At 41.7% G+C, this 12,338-nt stretch overlaps 2 protein-coding genes across 2 annotated transcripts in view; one reads left to right on the top strand and one right to left on the bottom strand.

The window, feature by feature from the left end:
- Positions 1 to 3,464: 3,464 nt before the first annotated feature.
- On the top strand, positions 3,465 to 9,505 carry LOC134182813 (uncharacterized). The gene is made up of 4 exons (XM_062650258.1): positions 3,465 to 4,316; positions 7,352 to 7,504; positions 8,605 to 8,817; positions 8,884 to 9,505. Exons 1-4 carry the CDS (start codon positions 4,005 to 4,007, stop codon positions 9,235 to 9,237), a joined length of 1,032 nt encoding a protein of 343 aa, XP_062506242.1. The 5' UTR covers positions 3,465 to 4,004; the 3' UTR covers positions 9,238 to 9,505.
- Positions 9,506 to 9,634: 129 nt separating this feature from the next.
- LOC134182810 (uncharacterized) overlaps positions 9,635 to 12,338 on the bottom strand; it is a 5,662-nt gene continuing 2,958 nt past the window's right edge. Inside the window, exons 6-9 of the mRNA XM_062650256.1 lie at positions 11,686 to 12,333; positions 10,937 to 11,312; positions 10,793 to 10,861; positions 9,635 to 10,506 (exon numbers count right to left, since the gene is read on the bottom strand). Coding sequence (XP_062506240.1) covers positions 9,681 to 10,506; positions 10,793 to 10,861; positions 10,937 to 11,312; positions 11,686 to 12,333 — 1,919 coding nt within the window. The 3' untranslated portion in view covers positions 9,635 to 9,680. The remainder of the gene's footprint in view (positions 10,507 to 10,792; positions 10,862 to 10,936; positions 11,313 to 11,685; positions 12,334 to 12,338) is intronic.

A 12,338-nucleotide genomic window follows, 5' to 3' on the forward strand; every position in this document is an offset into this window, starting at 1 on the left:
TTAAGGCCTGTCCACACTGGCAACTGGATCGCAATAGGTTGAATCTAAATAGAAAATAGTGGGCGTTACATTCACATGCGGTACAAGTGTAGTTGGAACATCTAACCCTCCTCACTAATCTTCATTTTTGCTCACTGCACGTCGCTGTATTAATGCTTTCCACAAGCAAAGAACACACACGTACACGTCGGCCATCACATGATACCGAAAACGAGACAGAGGTATCCTTTTCAAAGTGCAGTGTGCACGCTCACTATCCCGATAATTGGATCACAATTCGATGAATCGGATCGCGACCAGTCTGCTTGTGATCCGTTTCTGGTCTAGTGTGGACACGGCTTTACTGTCACTGTACTTGCTTGATTATTACCCCCAGAGTCGAGTAAAGCCTGGTTTACCGTATGACGCTGATGCTGACGTTGACACTGATGCTGATGCTGAAATAGAAATGAATCGAATTACAGCGTCAGCGTCGACATTAAAGGATGCCACCTCTGACGACGACGTGGTCTCTTTGAAGTTTGATGCTCAGCTGAGCATCAGCTCTATATTGTAAACCAGACCTAAAGGTGCAGGGTCACGCTTGGACATCCACACTGCATTTCTTGAAAAGGTGCACTTTTGCAAACACCGCGAGGACTTAGACGCTCTAATTTGCACTGAAGGCAAAGCTGACTGAAGTCTCTCTATAGCCTGAATTGGAACGAGCAAGACATTGCAGTATGAGGTTGTGTTAGACTGTGACTCTGGTAGCTAAATTCTAGGGTTTTAGATGTAGTTCTTGGAATTTTTTGTCTAAAACCTCAAACTGAGGTTGCTACATTGCAGTTTCAGTAAAATTCAACAAGGTCCCTCGCACTTCGAGCCAGATCGGAGTTCCTTACACTCTGCATGTGACCAGAAGGCACACGCCACGCTCTCCTATGTTACAGCATGTCTTTCTCTCAGAGTAGCCAAGCGCACTCAGTTCACAGTGAGGACCAAAATTTGTATTGTTTAAAGCTTACACTGCTGCCGTACCAGTCAATTGACATCTAAATAGCCAGTTTTGCAGTAGTTTCATCTATTGACCTTTGTGCATGGGCAACCTATGAACAGCATTTGTAGGGCTAACTGGCGATAGAAATTGATTTTCTTGCCAGGGCACTTTAATGTATGTTACGTACAATAACTACGACGCAAAAGCTACCTCATTTGAGATCGGCTCAAGTGTGCATGTCCAACCATCACCCTGAACCTGTAAATTTAAGCTTCCAGGCTTGAGTTGGACGAGGCTCTAAGATTTTCACATCTCTTAGTCGTTTTAATTGTGCACACCTGTTGACCACGTGTTTTCCATAAGCAGCAGCAGCAGCAGCAGCAGCCAGTGTGTCAAAAAGAATTCATTTTTATGTTCAAGTCGAGTATGCGCCATTTGTGGGAACGATGGGCATTTGATGACCTGAGAAACACAGCTGGGTTGCACCCCTAGTGTGTGCATGGATGTGTATCTCTTTGTATCCGCATAGAGTCAGCTGTGAGGCTTCATTATACAAACATCTGATCAGCAGAGTATGGCATGATCACCATCACCCAATAGGAAGTTGCCTACTAATTGATTACATTCACCCTATCTTGTTTTGCAAGCTGCTTGATGTCTTCCAGACCTCATTGCTTACCTATCACTGTCTCTTAGCTTTTGTTCCTTATTGGCTTCTAATTAATTAACAGGCTGCCCTAATCTGTTGGCTTTATACTTATTTAGTTAATTGACCAGCTATGTTTGGTATGATGGCATGCAGACAGCAGTGGCTATTACAAATATCAGCAGAGCATCGCATGACATCCAGCACCCAATAGGAATCAGCCTAGTTGATTGCCTCAGTGGCTATTACAGATATCAGCAGAGCATGGCATGACATCCGGCACCCAATAGGAATCAGCCTAGTTGATTTCCTCAGTCTTAGCCAAGGGAAGGCAAAAAGTGGGAGGGGCTGGCTGCCCGATACTCAGTCTAGTAATTGATCATCACCACACAAGTCGATCTCATTGCTGGATGCCTCCAGGTTAACATAATCTCAGATGTGATAATCGCCCACCTATCACTGCAGTTCGACCTGTTTGTAAGGTTTGCCTCTTCCAGTCTCTCTGTCATGCTCGGAAGTATGACGTGGTGGTGAGAGGGTCTGGCTACACGAGGCTAGACCTAATATGGCATTCTGTATCTAAAATATTAGCACTATGGGCACAGGTAATGGGACTGCGAGGTCACTCTATCCAAATAGATGTACGTATATAATCATCAGAGCATCATATGATTTCAAACGTCCAATAGGAGTTCACCCAACTAATCAAGTACATCCACACAACCTGTTGAACTACCCTACTGCGTGATCCCCTTTAGTCTAATTGCATCCACCCTTGATATACATGTGGATGCTTGGTGTTTGCAGAGTTAGAATATCAGATGTGATAATCGCCTGCTACTGTCACTGCAATACGTTGATTTCTCACCGTTGGAAAACTTTGCCTTACGTTTGTCAGACTGATAAACAAACAATCCCAATACGGTTAATTAGTTAGTTAACACATGAGTAATAAATTATGTATTCAGACACACAGACAGACAGGAAGGGAGACAGACAGACAGACAGACAGATAATTTATTCTCATACAGATTCTACTTGTACATATGCTAGGATTTTTTAAATACAAATCAGTCCTTGCAAACAACAAAGTCATTAACTAATGGACTTGACTTTGAATGTCAAAATCAAATAATCTATCTAAATCACCATGATTAGGTGACAGTTTTGAAAATTTTCTAAGGATAACTTTGGCATTGCATCTTTGCAGAATTGTAGAAAATCTTTTTCTCCTATACAACATGAACATGGAAGCATTAAAATTGGCTTCTGGATTTGCTGACTGTTGTGACAAATGCTGCAAAAATACTCTGCCTTTGTGCCCCACCTCCCAAAATGTTCTATCACAAAAGGAACACATCTTGATACATATCCTCCTGGGACAACTCTTCTGAATATTTTTTCATTTTCTTTTTTTCTCTTGTTGCGGCAGCATGACCATTTTCCTTGCTAGCCCTCGTAATAATGTCCTGACTCCACAGATGAGCCAGGGACACATCAAGATCCGAATTCTGTCCAGTATTTGGATCAAACATTGTAATGTCTGGATGGTCTTCAGTATTGATGTATTCATGTCTCGGTTCTGTTTGATGGGGAAGGTGAAGGTCAGACAGGCACTCACTCAACCCATTTAAGACTGAATTGTGAGACCACACAAGTCCACCCTCATATTTACAGGTTAAAAGATGGTATCCATATTCATCCAAATCATGACCACAATCACACTTTTTAATTAATCCAATTGATGAAAGGTAGAGCCACTCCCAACCTCAGGTACACAGACAGACAGAAAATATATGTATTGACAGACAGACAGACAGACAGACAGACAGACAGACAGGCAGACAGACAGGCAGGCAGACAGACAGACAGGAAGGGAGAGGGAAAGTCATCTCAAACAAACTCATTTGCATAGCGAGATTAGAACGTCAAAATGTAGTTTGCGCAGTATAATTTTGTATGCTTCAAGATCGTAATGGTCTTGTTGTGTTAGGTCGCTCATGATGTCAACGTTTGATTAAAATGGAAAATATATGGACAGACAGACAGACAGACAGACAGACAGCGAAGCAATTGCAAAGTACGTGCTATTGAAATAGTCTCTCACATGGCCTTTGCACACATGTACAATCCTTGCCTAATTATTAACCGACCAGCCAACGTGCGCGAGCACAGTGTGACGACCTAAATCGGGAAAAACCGCATTTAAAAATAGTAACGCTATCGCGCACGAAAAACCGGACCGCGAGGCAACCGCATCCAAATATGTGATCACCAGAGCATCGTATGATCCCAACCGCCCAATCGGAATGAAGCGCACTAATCAAGTACATCCACCCGACCTCACTCAATACACTACTACTCTCACATCGGCCAACGATGCAAGCACCGCGTCTCATCTCGCTCAACAAACAAGAGAACCGGCCGCCGGCCGAAGTCTCCGACACCGTCGACTCTTACCTCCAATTCTACGACGAACGCAAAGGCTCGAAGCTCTCCGAGCGACGAAAAAACGCCGTCGAGGTCGTCACCAAGTTCTACAACGTCGTGACGGATTTCTACGAGTATGGTTGGGGTCAGTCGTTTCATTTCTTTCCGGTCAAGAAGGGAGAGACATTCAATGAAGGCCAGACCACTCATCAACATCGGATGGCGCTCAAGGGCAAGATCGGCACGGGAATGCGCGTTCTGGTGAGACGCACTTGTGTTAGAAAGGCGCACGCTTGTGTTGAGCTGTTGATTAGCGATGTGGCATGTTCTTCTAATGAATTTTTGAAAGAATTTTTGTTGCTTCCGGGTGTGGGGTTTGGCGCGCTTTGCTCGGTGTGCTTCGCCGCTGCGCGTCTCTTGTGCTGAGACGTCGGGAAGAGTTTTTGAGGCGTTCGTTTCGACGCGGCCTGTGACCGCATGATACACGAGTTAGCTTATCTCGTGTCGAAAGTGTATCGGATTACAACAGAACCTCGGAGTCATGATCGTTGATAGCGCCGTGTCAGAAACATGTGGCACGCGTAAATTCGCGTTTGGGGTATTTTTACATTTTTTGTATTTATTTTGTATAATTATTTTTATAAATTGTGTTTTGTGTCTTTGTTGCCTTGTGTGTGTTTAACTGTTGTGTGTGTTTCTTGTGCTGAGATGTTGGGAAGGGTGTAGAGACGTTTCGTTTCTATCCACATGTACACTGTGACTGCATCATATAAGACGGTGACTATAGTGTGAGTGAGCATGTCCCAGTGTCTCAGATTACAACTGAGCCACAGAGTTTCAATTGCCAACATGCCCAGACAGAGTCTGAGTACAATTTTATTGAGGGAAGTGTGGTTTTTAAGGACACGGGACCTGGTTTGTAAGGGTTTCTAAGGACAAGGGACACACAGTTAGTGAGGTATACATAGTATGTAACTATGACCACAACTGATTGATGGCTACAATATTGCATTGCAAATGAGTTACAACAAAACATTTCCGACAGGCCTAATCAGCATGTAAACTGATTACCACCAGTACATTCCTCTACTCACTAGGAGCCAGTCACTAGAAGCCCTAAGATAGCATCATTACATGGAAGGTATATCTGGCTTCCTTGATATTACAGGCCTATGGGTTGCTACAGTTTACTTAACTCCACAACCTAATCAGGTTGAGCTTACACAAACTCCACAAACTAATCCAGCAGGAAGGTGGACTGGTTTGTAGTTTTTGAGATAGGCATGGCCGATTGGTCCATGCATGCTGAGACCAAGCTGAGCTGTTTTGGTGTAGAAAGCCCGTCAACAGTGGAGGTTGTAGAATCATTTACATGTGGTCTGATGTTATTGAAACATTTACAATGAGGTCTAAGTCCCATGTTATGGAGATCTAGTGGGTTTAATGAAATGGACCCATTCCTCACTATTAAGACATGAATGCGCATGCTCACATCTACTTGCAAGTTTGTATTCCATGCGTAGGGCTTGATCACACTGCATCTGCGTTTGCATCCATTGAAACACAGGAATGTTAGGCCCTTGGTCACACTAGGCACACCACACGTTTGTAATCGTCTTCAACTTACTGAGCTCCACATCGGGCCATCCACAAAACTAAACTTCATCCCACAAACTTCAGTCGACCACACACAAGAACATACAACAGCAACAGAAGTTTTCTTTTTAATGACATCCAATTGGCAAATTGATGACAAATTGGCAAATGAGTTAGTCTAATGTTAGCGCCAGTTTGTACATAAGGGTCAATGCTTACTATATTGAATAAAACAGGCGTAGACAACCGGCAATGAACAAGAGAAAACCATGTAGTAACCTGCTTCAGGCTGCCTCGTCTCTGTGTCTTCAAACATGTCTGTCTGCAGTTCGTTTAGTGTGACCTCAACCAACCAAATGCAGACACAGTGTGACCATGCCCATTCATCCGATTCCACTGGAATACTTCTGGTGACTCACTGTTTACAGGAAGGGAGGAATTGAAGTATAGGAAGGGTGGATTATTTGACACTAAAAGTTGACTTGATTTTTTGATCCGAATTGGCCTGGAATCTGGCAACTCTAAGTATAGTGATTTATGGAGTCACACACACACACACACACACACACACACACACACACACACACACACACACACACACACACACACACACACACACACAGCGTAGTATGCCAAGGATCAAACTAATGGAATAACATGATTATGTGTAATGACGTTAGTGAACTTGTACCACTAGTAATAGCTGTCTGGTGGTGCTAGTTACTGATTAAGTGAGTGTCTGATGTCATTAAGACATTAAGACACAGTAGGTTCTAACCACTTGGTCACCTCAACTTCCTTCCTACATGTCAGACAGCATGCTGGATGACACATTGACAGGCAGCTCCAGTAGTCAGTCTAACTGCAAATCTGATCCTTCACATTGTGTGGATAAAAAGGGCAATGCCATGCGATACCTTCATTGTAGTTCTAGACATTGAGCATTGCTAGCAATATGTAGTAGCCGTATGCACTGGGGTGTTAGTCCACACACAGGATCCACTCACAGTTGACAAATTACAAAGTCTCATTTTTGTAATAAAGTGAGTGGCACTGAGCTCATTGTGATTTCAGTGTTCGAAATCTATTGCAGACGTAGTCATCGCCATGGCAACCTCACAATTTTTTTACCCTTCAGGACTTTTACATATATTTTATTGATATTAATAATAATGATACAGACTGTTTTGTTAAGTAAACGAAATTCCCGGGACTTTGGAGGTGTTACTCTGAGTCTGACCTGTTCTACTCTATGGCATAAAAACAAAAATCTTTTACATCCACCATAACTTAGACATTCTTGTTTGGAAACTGTAATGATGTGCATGGCTGTAGTAGGTGTATGTACTGTACAGTACGACGGGCAGGCGTTTACTCTAATGTTATTTGAGTCTCATCACTTCCACGCACGTGTTCAAAACATATGAGGGATATATATATATATATATATATATATATATATATATATATATATATATATATATATATATCAATAAATTTCATAACTACAAATGTTCATAAGCTTTCCTGTGTGTGTGTGTGTGTGTGTGTGTGTGTGTGTGTGTGTGTGTGTGTGTGTGTTTAAATAATAATTCTGTTGTGTTGTGATATTATTTTGTGCTCAATTTTTCATCTAATTTTTTCATTTGTGGTGTCACATTTTTTCTTATTTTTTTTTATCTCTGGTGTGTTGTCTGTAGGACGCCGGGTGTGGCATTGGTGGACCTGGACGTGAGATTGCCTCTCTTGCTGAAGCGAAAGTAACCGGACTCAACATCAGTTCCTACCAAATACAACGTGCCCGGGCGATCACCAAGAAGGAAGGACTAGAGCATCTGTGTGATTACGTTGAGGTGAGATGAGAAATCTGTTTTAGTGAGTTAGTATTGAAGTGACGGAAGAGTCTGTATTTGCTTTTATGTGGAACATAGACCGTGTTTGGTTGATGTCAGTGTGTAGAACGATTTCTGAATGAAGTTCTCAGAAATATATTTTATTTATTGTTACCAATTAGTATTATTGGTTATCAAATATATCATTTATTATTAATATTAATTATTATATTATTTATTTATTATTGATAATTATATTATTTATTTTTTATTAATATTTTAATTGTTATATTCTTTTGTTATTTGTTATTAATATTAATAAAATATATTATTTTTTATTAATATTAATTATCATATTATTTATTTGTTGTTAATATTAATTGTTATATTATTTATTTGTTATTAATAAATATATTTATTTATTGTTAACTATGGATCTGTGTCAGTCTGTTGTTGCTCGAGTGTTGGCAGTAGATAGCAAGCATTCCAAGTTACACCACTTCAGTATGTTGTGAGTGTTTGCATCAATTGATGCATCATAATTGAATGTCGAATTACATCATCATAAACACTTCAGAGGTGTTCACATATCAAACACTAGAATTAGATGTCGATATCAAGATCAATTGCCATTGCTATTGTTTTCTATCTCAATTTCTATTCAATGTCTGTAGGCACTTGTGTGTGTGTGTGTGTGTGTGTGTGTGTGTGTGTGTGTGTGTGTGTGTGTGTGTGTGTGTGTGTACAGGTGATAATGCGGTGGGTATTGGCACATGTTGTGGTTAACCTGTCACCACATTGTGTTGTTCACGCTGAATGTGAATGTAGACAATGTGGCTTTCTTGTGCATACTGTGTGAGATCTAGTTGAAGGGCTTGATTAGAGTCTAATCTCTTGTCATACGTATTAGGCAACCTTTTCACTTTTATTGAGATTTATGGACATCCCCGTTGTAGTGTAGCTTGACTTGTGGGTGTGGGTGTGGCAAGTAGAGGAAAGATGTTTACTTTGAGTGGGTGTGTCTGTCTGTCTGTCCGTGTGTGTGTGTGTGTGTGTGTGTGTGTGTGTGTGTGTGTGTGTGTGTGTGTGTGTGTGCTCAGTAACATGTGAATGTATTGTAGGGCAGTTACACTGACATCCCATTTGAAGACAACACTTTCGATCGAGTCTTTACTATCGAATCGATTTGCCATGCAGGAGACAAACGGCAAGTGTTCAGTGAGATCTATCGCGTCCTCAAGCCCGGCGGCCTCTACGTTAGTCACTACTGGGCCCTCACCGACAAATACGATGAAACAAATGCAGAGCACAAAGAGGCAATCAAATTCATAGTGGTAAGTAGTGTGTGTGTGTGTGTGTGTCTGTCTGTCTTCATTGTGTCTTCCGCTTTCTATCAACAGGAAGGCAATGCTCTTCCCGAGCTGCAATACATGTCCACCATACAACAGCTAGTGCGAAACTCTGGTCTCACTCTCGTAGAAGCCGGCGACTTCAACGACTTATCACAAACACCGTGGTCCGTATACCTACAAAGCCCAGGAACATTCAGCGTCCAAAACTTCCGAAGTAGTTGGTTGGGTCGAACCATAACCCACACACTACTCTCTCTCCTGGAGACTATCCATGTAGCTCCGAAAGGCTCCGTTCGTTCACATCAAGTTTTGTTGACGGCAGCAACAGGACTCGTCCGTTCCCAACAGTTGGGAATCTTCACTCCAATGGGGTTTTTCGTTGCTAAGAAACCTGAAGAGTAAAGAATCTCTACGTGACACAGTGAGTAATGTAAAGTCTCTTGAACTAACGTTGAAGTAGCCTGGGAGGAGGAGAGAGTTAATGGATCAAATCTAAACGGACTAATCCAAATGATTGTAGCTGGTGCCCTCGTGTGGGATCCGCCCACACATTGTTTTTCAGAGTGTAGTCAATGTTTGTTGCGATAGTAGACGTGATTTTTAGAATCCCGATATTGGTGTCGATCTAACTTATACAAATGATGGAAATATAGTACAAGTGTGTACGTAACTAGCCCCTTCACCTGCAGTCCCTACATCCGTACATCGTCACGATTTTGATTAAAATCAACTATGTCTAGTGATACTACATAAGCATACGGTTTGCTTACGAAACCGATCCGTTACAATAGAACACATTGTTGCAACTTTAAAAAAAGTCGATATCTATATCATGACGTCGAGGTTTACTTGGTGTCTTTCTTCACCATTGTGTACTGGTGTTCGGGTTCACGTGTCTCTACCGACAGTTTTTCGTATTGAAAATCTCTTTTTCCTCCATCTTGTTGCTTGTTACCATCATGTTTCTTACCATCAGGGTTATGACCATATATGGACATCGGAATCCGGTTAGCACCCAGTGTAGTGTATTGGTGGTTGTCGGATGCTGCAAGTGTGTCGCCAAGTGACACTCCGGTTTGTCCGTCAGACTTGCCTCCATCATTCCATGTCTCTGCATAATCCAAAGTTTCATACCTAGGATCGTGGGTTGTGTTACTTGATGAACCAGTGTGTGTCACGTGACCGTTTCCTGAGTGAACAGCTAACAGACTTTCTTCCGGACTGTCCAGCCTGTTTGGGTCTAGAACTGAGTATTGGTGCTCGATGCTGCTTTGGGACGCTGGACTGACCAGCCTGTTTGGGTCTAGAACTGCGTATTGGTGCTCGATGCTGCTTTGGGACGCTGCATTTCTCGGACAATCTGGTTGTAAATTTTCAAGGCTGTGATTGCTTGTGTGACTTGAGGGCAAGGATGCCTGGCTGATTGGACTGCCTGGTTGTATAGGATCCAGGACTAGATAGCTTGGCCGACTGGGTACGGTCTCGTTTGTGCTTGATGACTCGACTGGTTCGAGGTATCCTTGTGTGTTGATGTGGGCATTGGTATTTGCAGCTGCGTGTGGTAGGTGAGCGTAGCTGTATTCTACTGGTGGCTGAGATGGCGTCGTGTCGGTGTGCTCGTGCATTGGATTGGAGATCATTTCGATGTGAAACAACGAAGATGGTTGAGCTCTAGTCAACCACATGATTTTAGTTCAAATACAAATACAACTCTGTCTGTTTGTCTGTCTGTCTGTTTGTCTGTCTCTGTGTCTGTTTGTCTTTCTCTGTCTGTCTGTCATTTCTCTCTGTCTGTTTGTCTGTCTCTGTGTCTGTTTGTCTTTCTCTGTCTGTCTGTCATTTCTCTCTGTCTGTTTGTCTTTCTCTGTCTGTCTGTCTCTGTGTCTGTTTGTCTTTTCTCTCTGTCTGTAAATTTCTATCTACTTGCCTGTCGTACTGTTTACCTATGTTGCCATACCCTTTAGAATCAAAATCATCAAGTTTGCTATGCATAGAGACTGAGAGCCTTCCCTGTTTGCCGAAACGTCTACACAACAAACCACACACAAACAATCCATTTGTGCAAAGAACATAATTCTGATTACATGCAATAGAGTCGTACCTTCCTATCAAAATTCCAACTACAAGAGTCATCACAAGGAGGAACACACCCAAGCAAACAGCAATTATTAAAATTTCCAGCATCCCCATGCCAGTAGCATCTGACTCTTCTGGTGATTGTGTTGCTGCTGCACTTATTGTAGTCGAAGCAAATGAATTAGAAGATAAATTTTGAGTAGTCGAAGATCGTGTGACTGCATGTGATACTACTATTTGATGTATCTGTGATGAAGATGGCGTCGGTGGTGTGGCTGATAAAGTTGGAGTTGATGTTTGTTGTGGTGATGACGTCATTGGACAGAGTGAGGCCAGTGGGCGATCACTTGAATTGAAATGTGAGGTAATGTTGTTGATGGCAGGTTGGTATGTGTCTGTATCTAATATAGTAATACATTGTTAGAGAAATTGTATATTATTTTGTAGTGAGAAATGATGCACAAGTCTATTATAAATAGTTAATTAATAAACCTAATTTTTAAATTTTAGATATTTACATGGTCACAACACTCTTGAGTCTCTAAATTGGTTAGTTTGGTGATCTTGACTGTTAGTGTGCACTACAACTGCAGCAAATTTTCTATCATTCAATTGTGTTTGCTACCGTAACAAAAAACCAGAAAAACAGGCACACAGACAACTAACAATCTGACCCAACAGACACTAGTCTCACTAGCCACGCCCCTTTTGCTAACAGGCTAGCTGTCACGTGATTTAATATTTATATAGCTAATAAAAAGCTTCAAACATTACCAATAGATTCATTGATGATTGCTCGTAGATGCAGTCGAACGCCTTCATGTTGGAATAAATTATTACGATTATTGTGAAACACGTTTGCTTGATCCACAGTGAATGATGTTCGATTAAAAGTAAATTCTCCAATTCTTCTCGTATACATTGCTGTCGGATGATTGACTGTATCCAAAACCAAATAGAAACAGTCAGCTGACACCATGTCACCTTTCCTCACTTTTATCATTTGACTAGATGTCAGATTGTATCTCATCTCACCAGTAACCATAACATTAATTGTTATCTCATTAACAAGTTGGAGAAATCGCCCAATCCTTGGTCTCCACACACTGAATGTACACATATGTTTAACTGTCACAGCAAACTCCCAAGCAACCAACAAACCATCACATCTGATAGGTTCTGTAGCATCCAGCAATTCAGATCGTATAATATCGGACACATTGACTTGAGTTGATGAGTACATTTCATATGTATTGCACGTGGTGTTAAAATGTGGTTGATCTGTCTTGTAGAAACATTTGAAAGCCTGTGGGTAAGTGTCATCATAGCAGCAGCCACGAAGAATGCACGAGTCTATTGGAATATCTGGCCAATTGGAACTGCAGTCAATACGATTGATAACAGGAACGTTCAGGCATAATTCTAAA

The sequence above is a fragment of the Corticium candelabrum genome, chromosome 8 (assembly GCF_963422355.1).
Source record: "Corticium candelabrum chromosome 8, ooCorCand1.1, whole genome shotgun sequence".
NCBI classification, from domain to species: Eukaryota; Metazoa; Porifera; class Homoscleromorpha; order Homosclerophorida; family Plakinidae; genus Corticium; species Corticium candelabrum.

Bases quoted from the DNA above. Each gene is read 5' to 3' on its own strand.
- LOC134182813 (XM_062650258.1), top strand. From the start codon at position 4,005: ATGCAAGCACCGCGTCTCATCTCGCTCAACAAACAAGAGAACCGGCCG. The intron at 4,317-7,351 runs GTGAGACGCACT...TGTTGTCTGTAG, and splicing joins GCACGGGAATGCGCGTTCTG to GACGCCGGGTGTGGCATTGG. The intron at 8,818-8,883 runs GTAAGTAGTGTG...TTCTATCAACAG, and splicing joins AGGCAATCAAATTCATAGTG to GAAGGCAATGCTCTTCCCGA.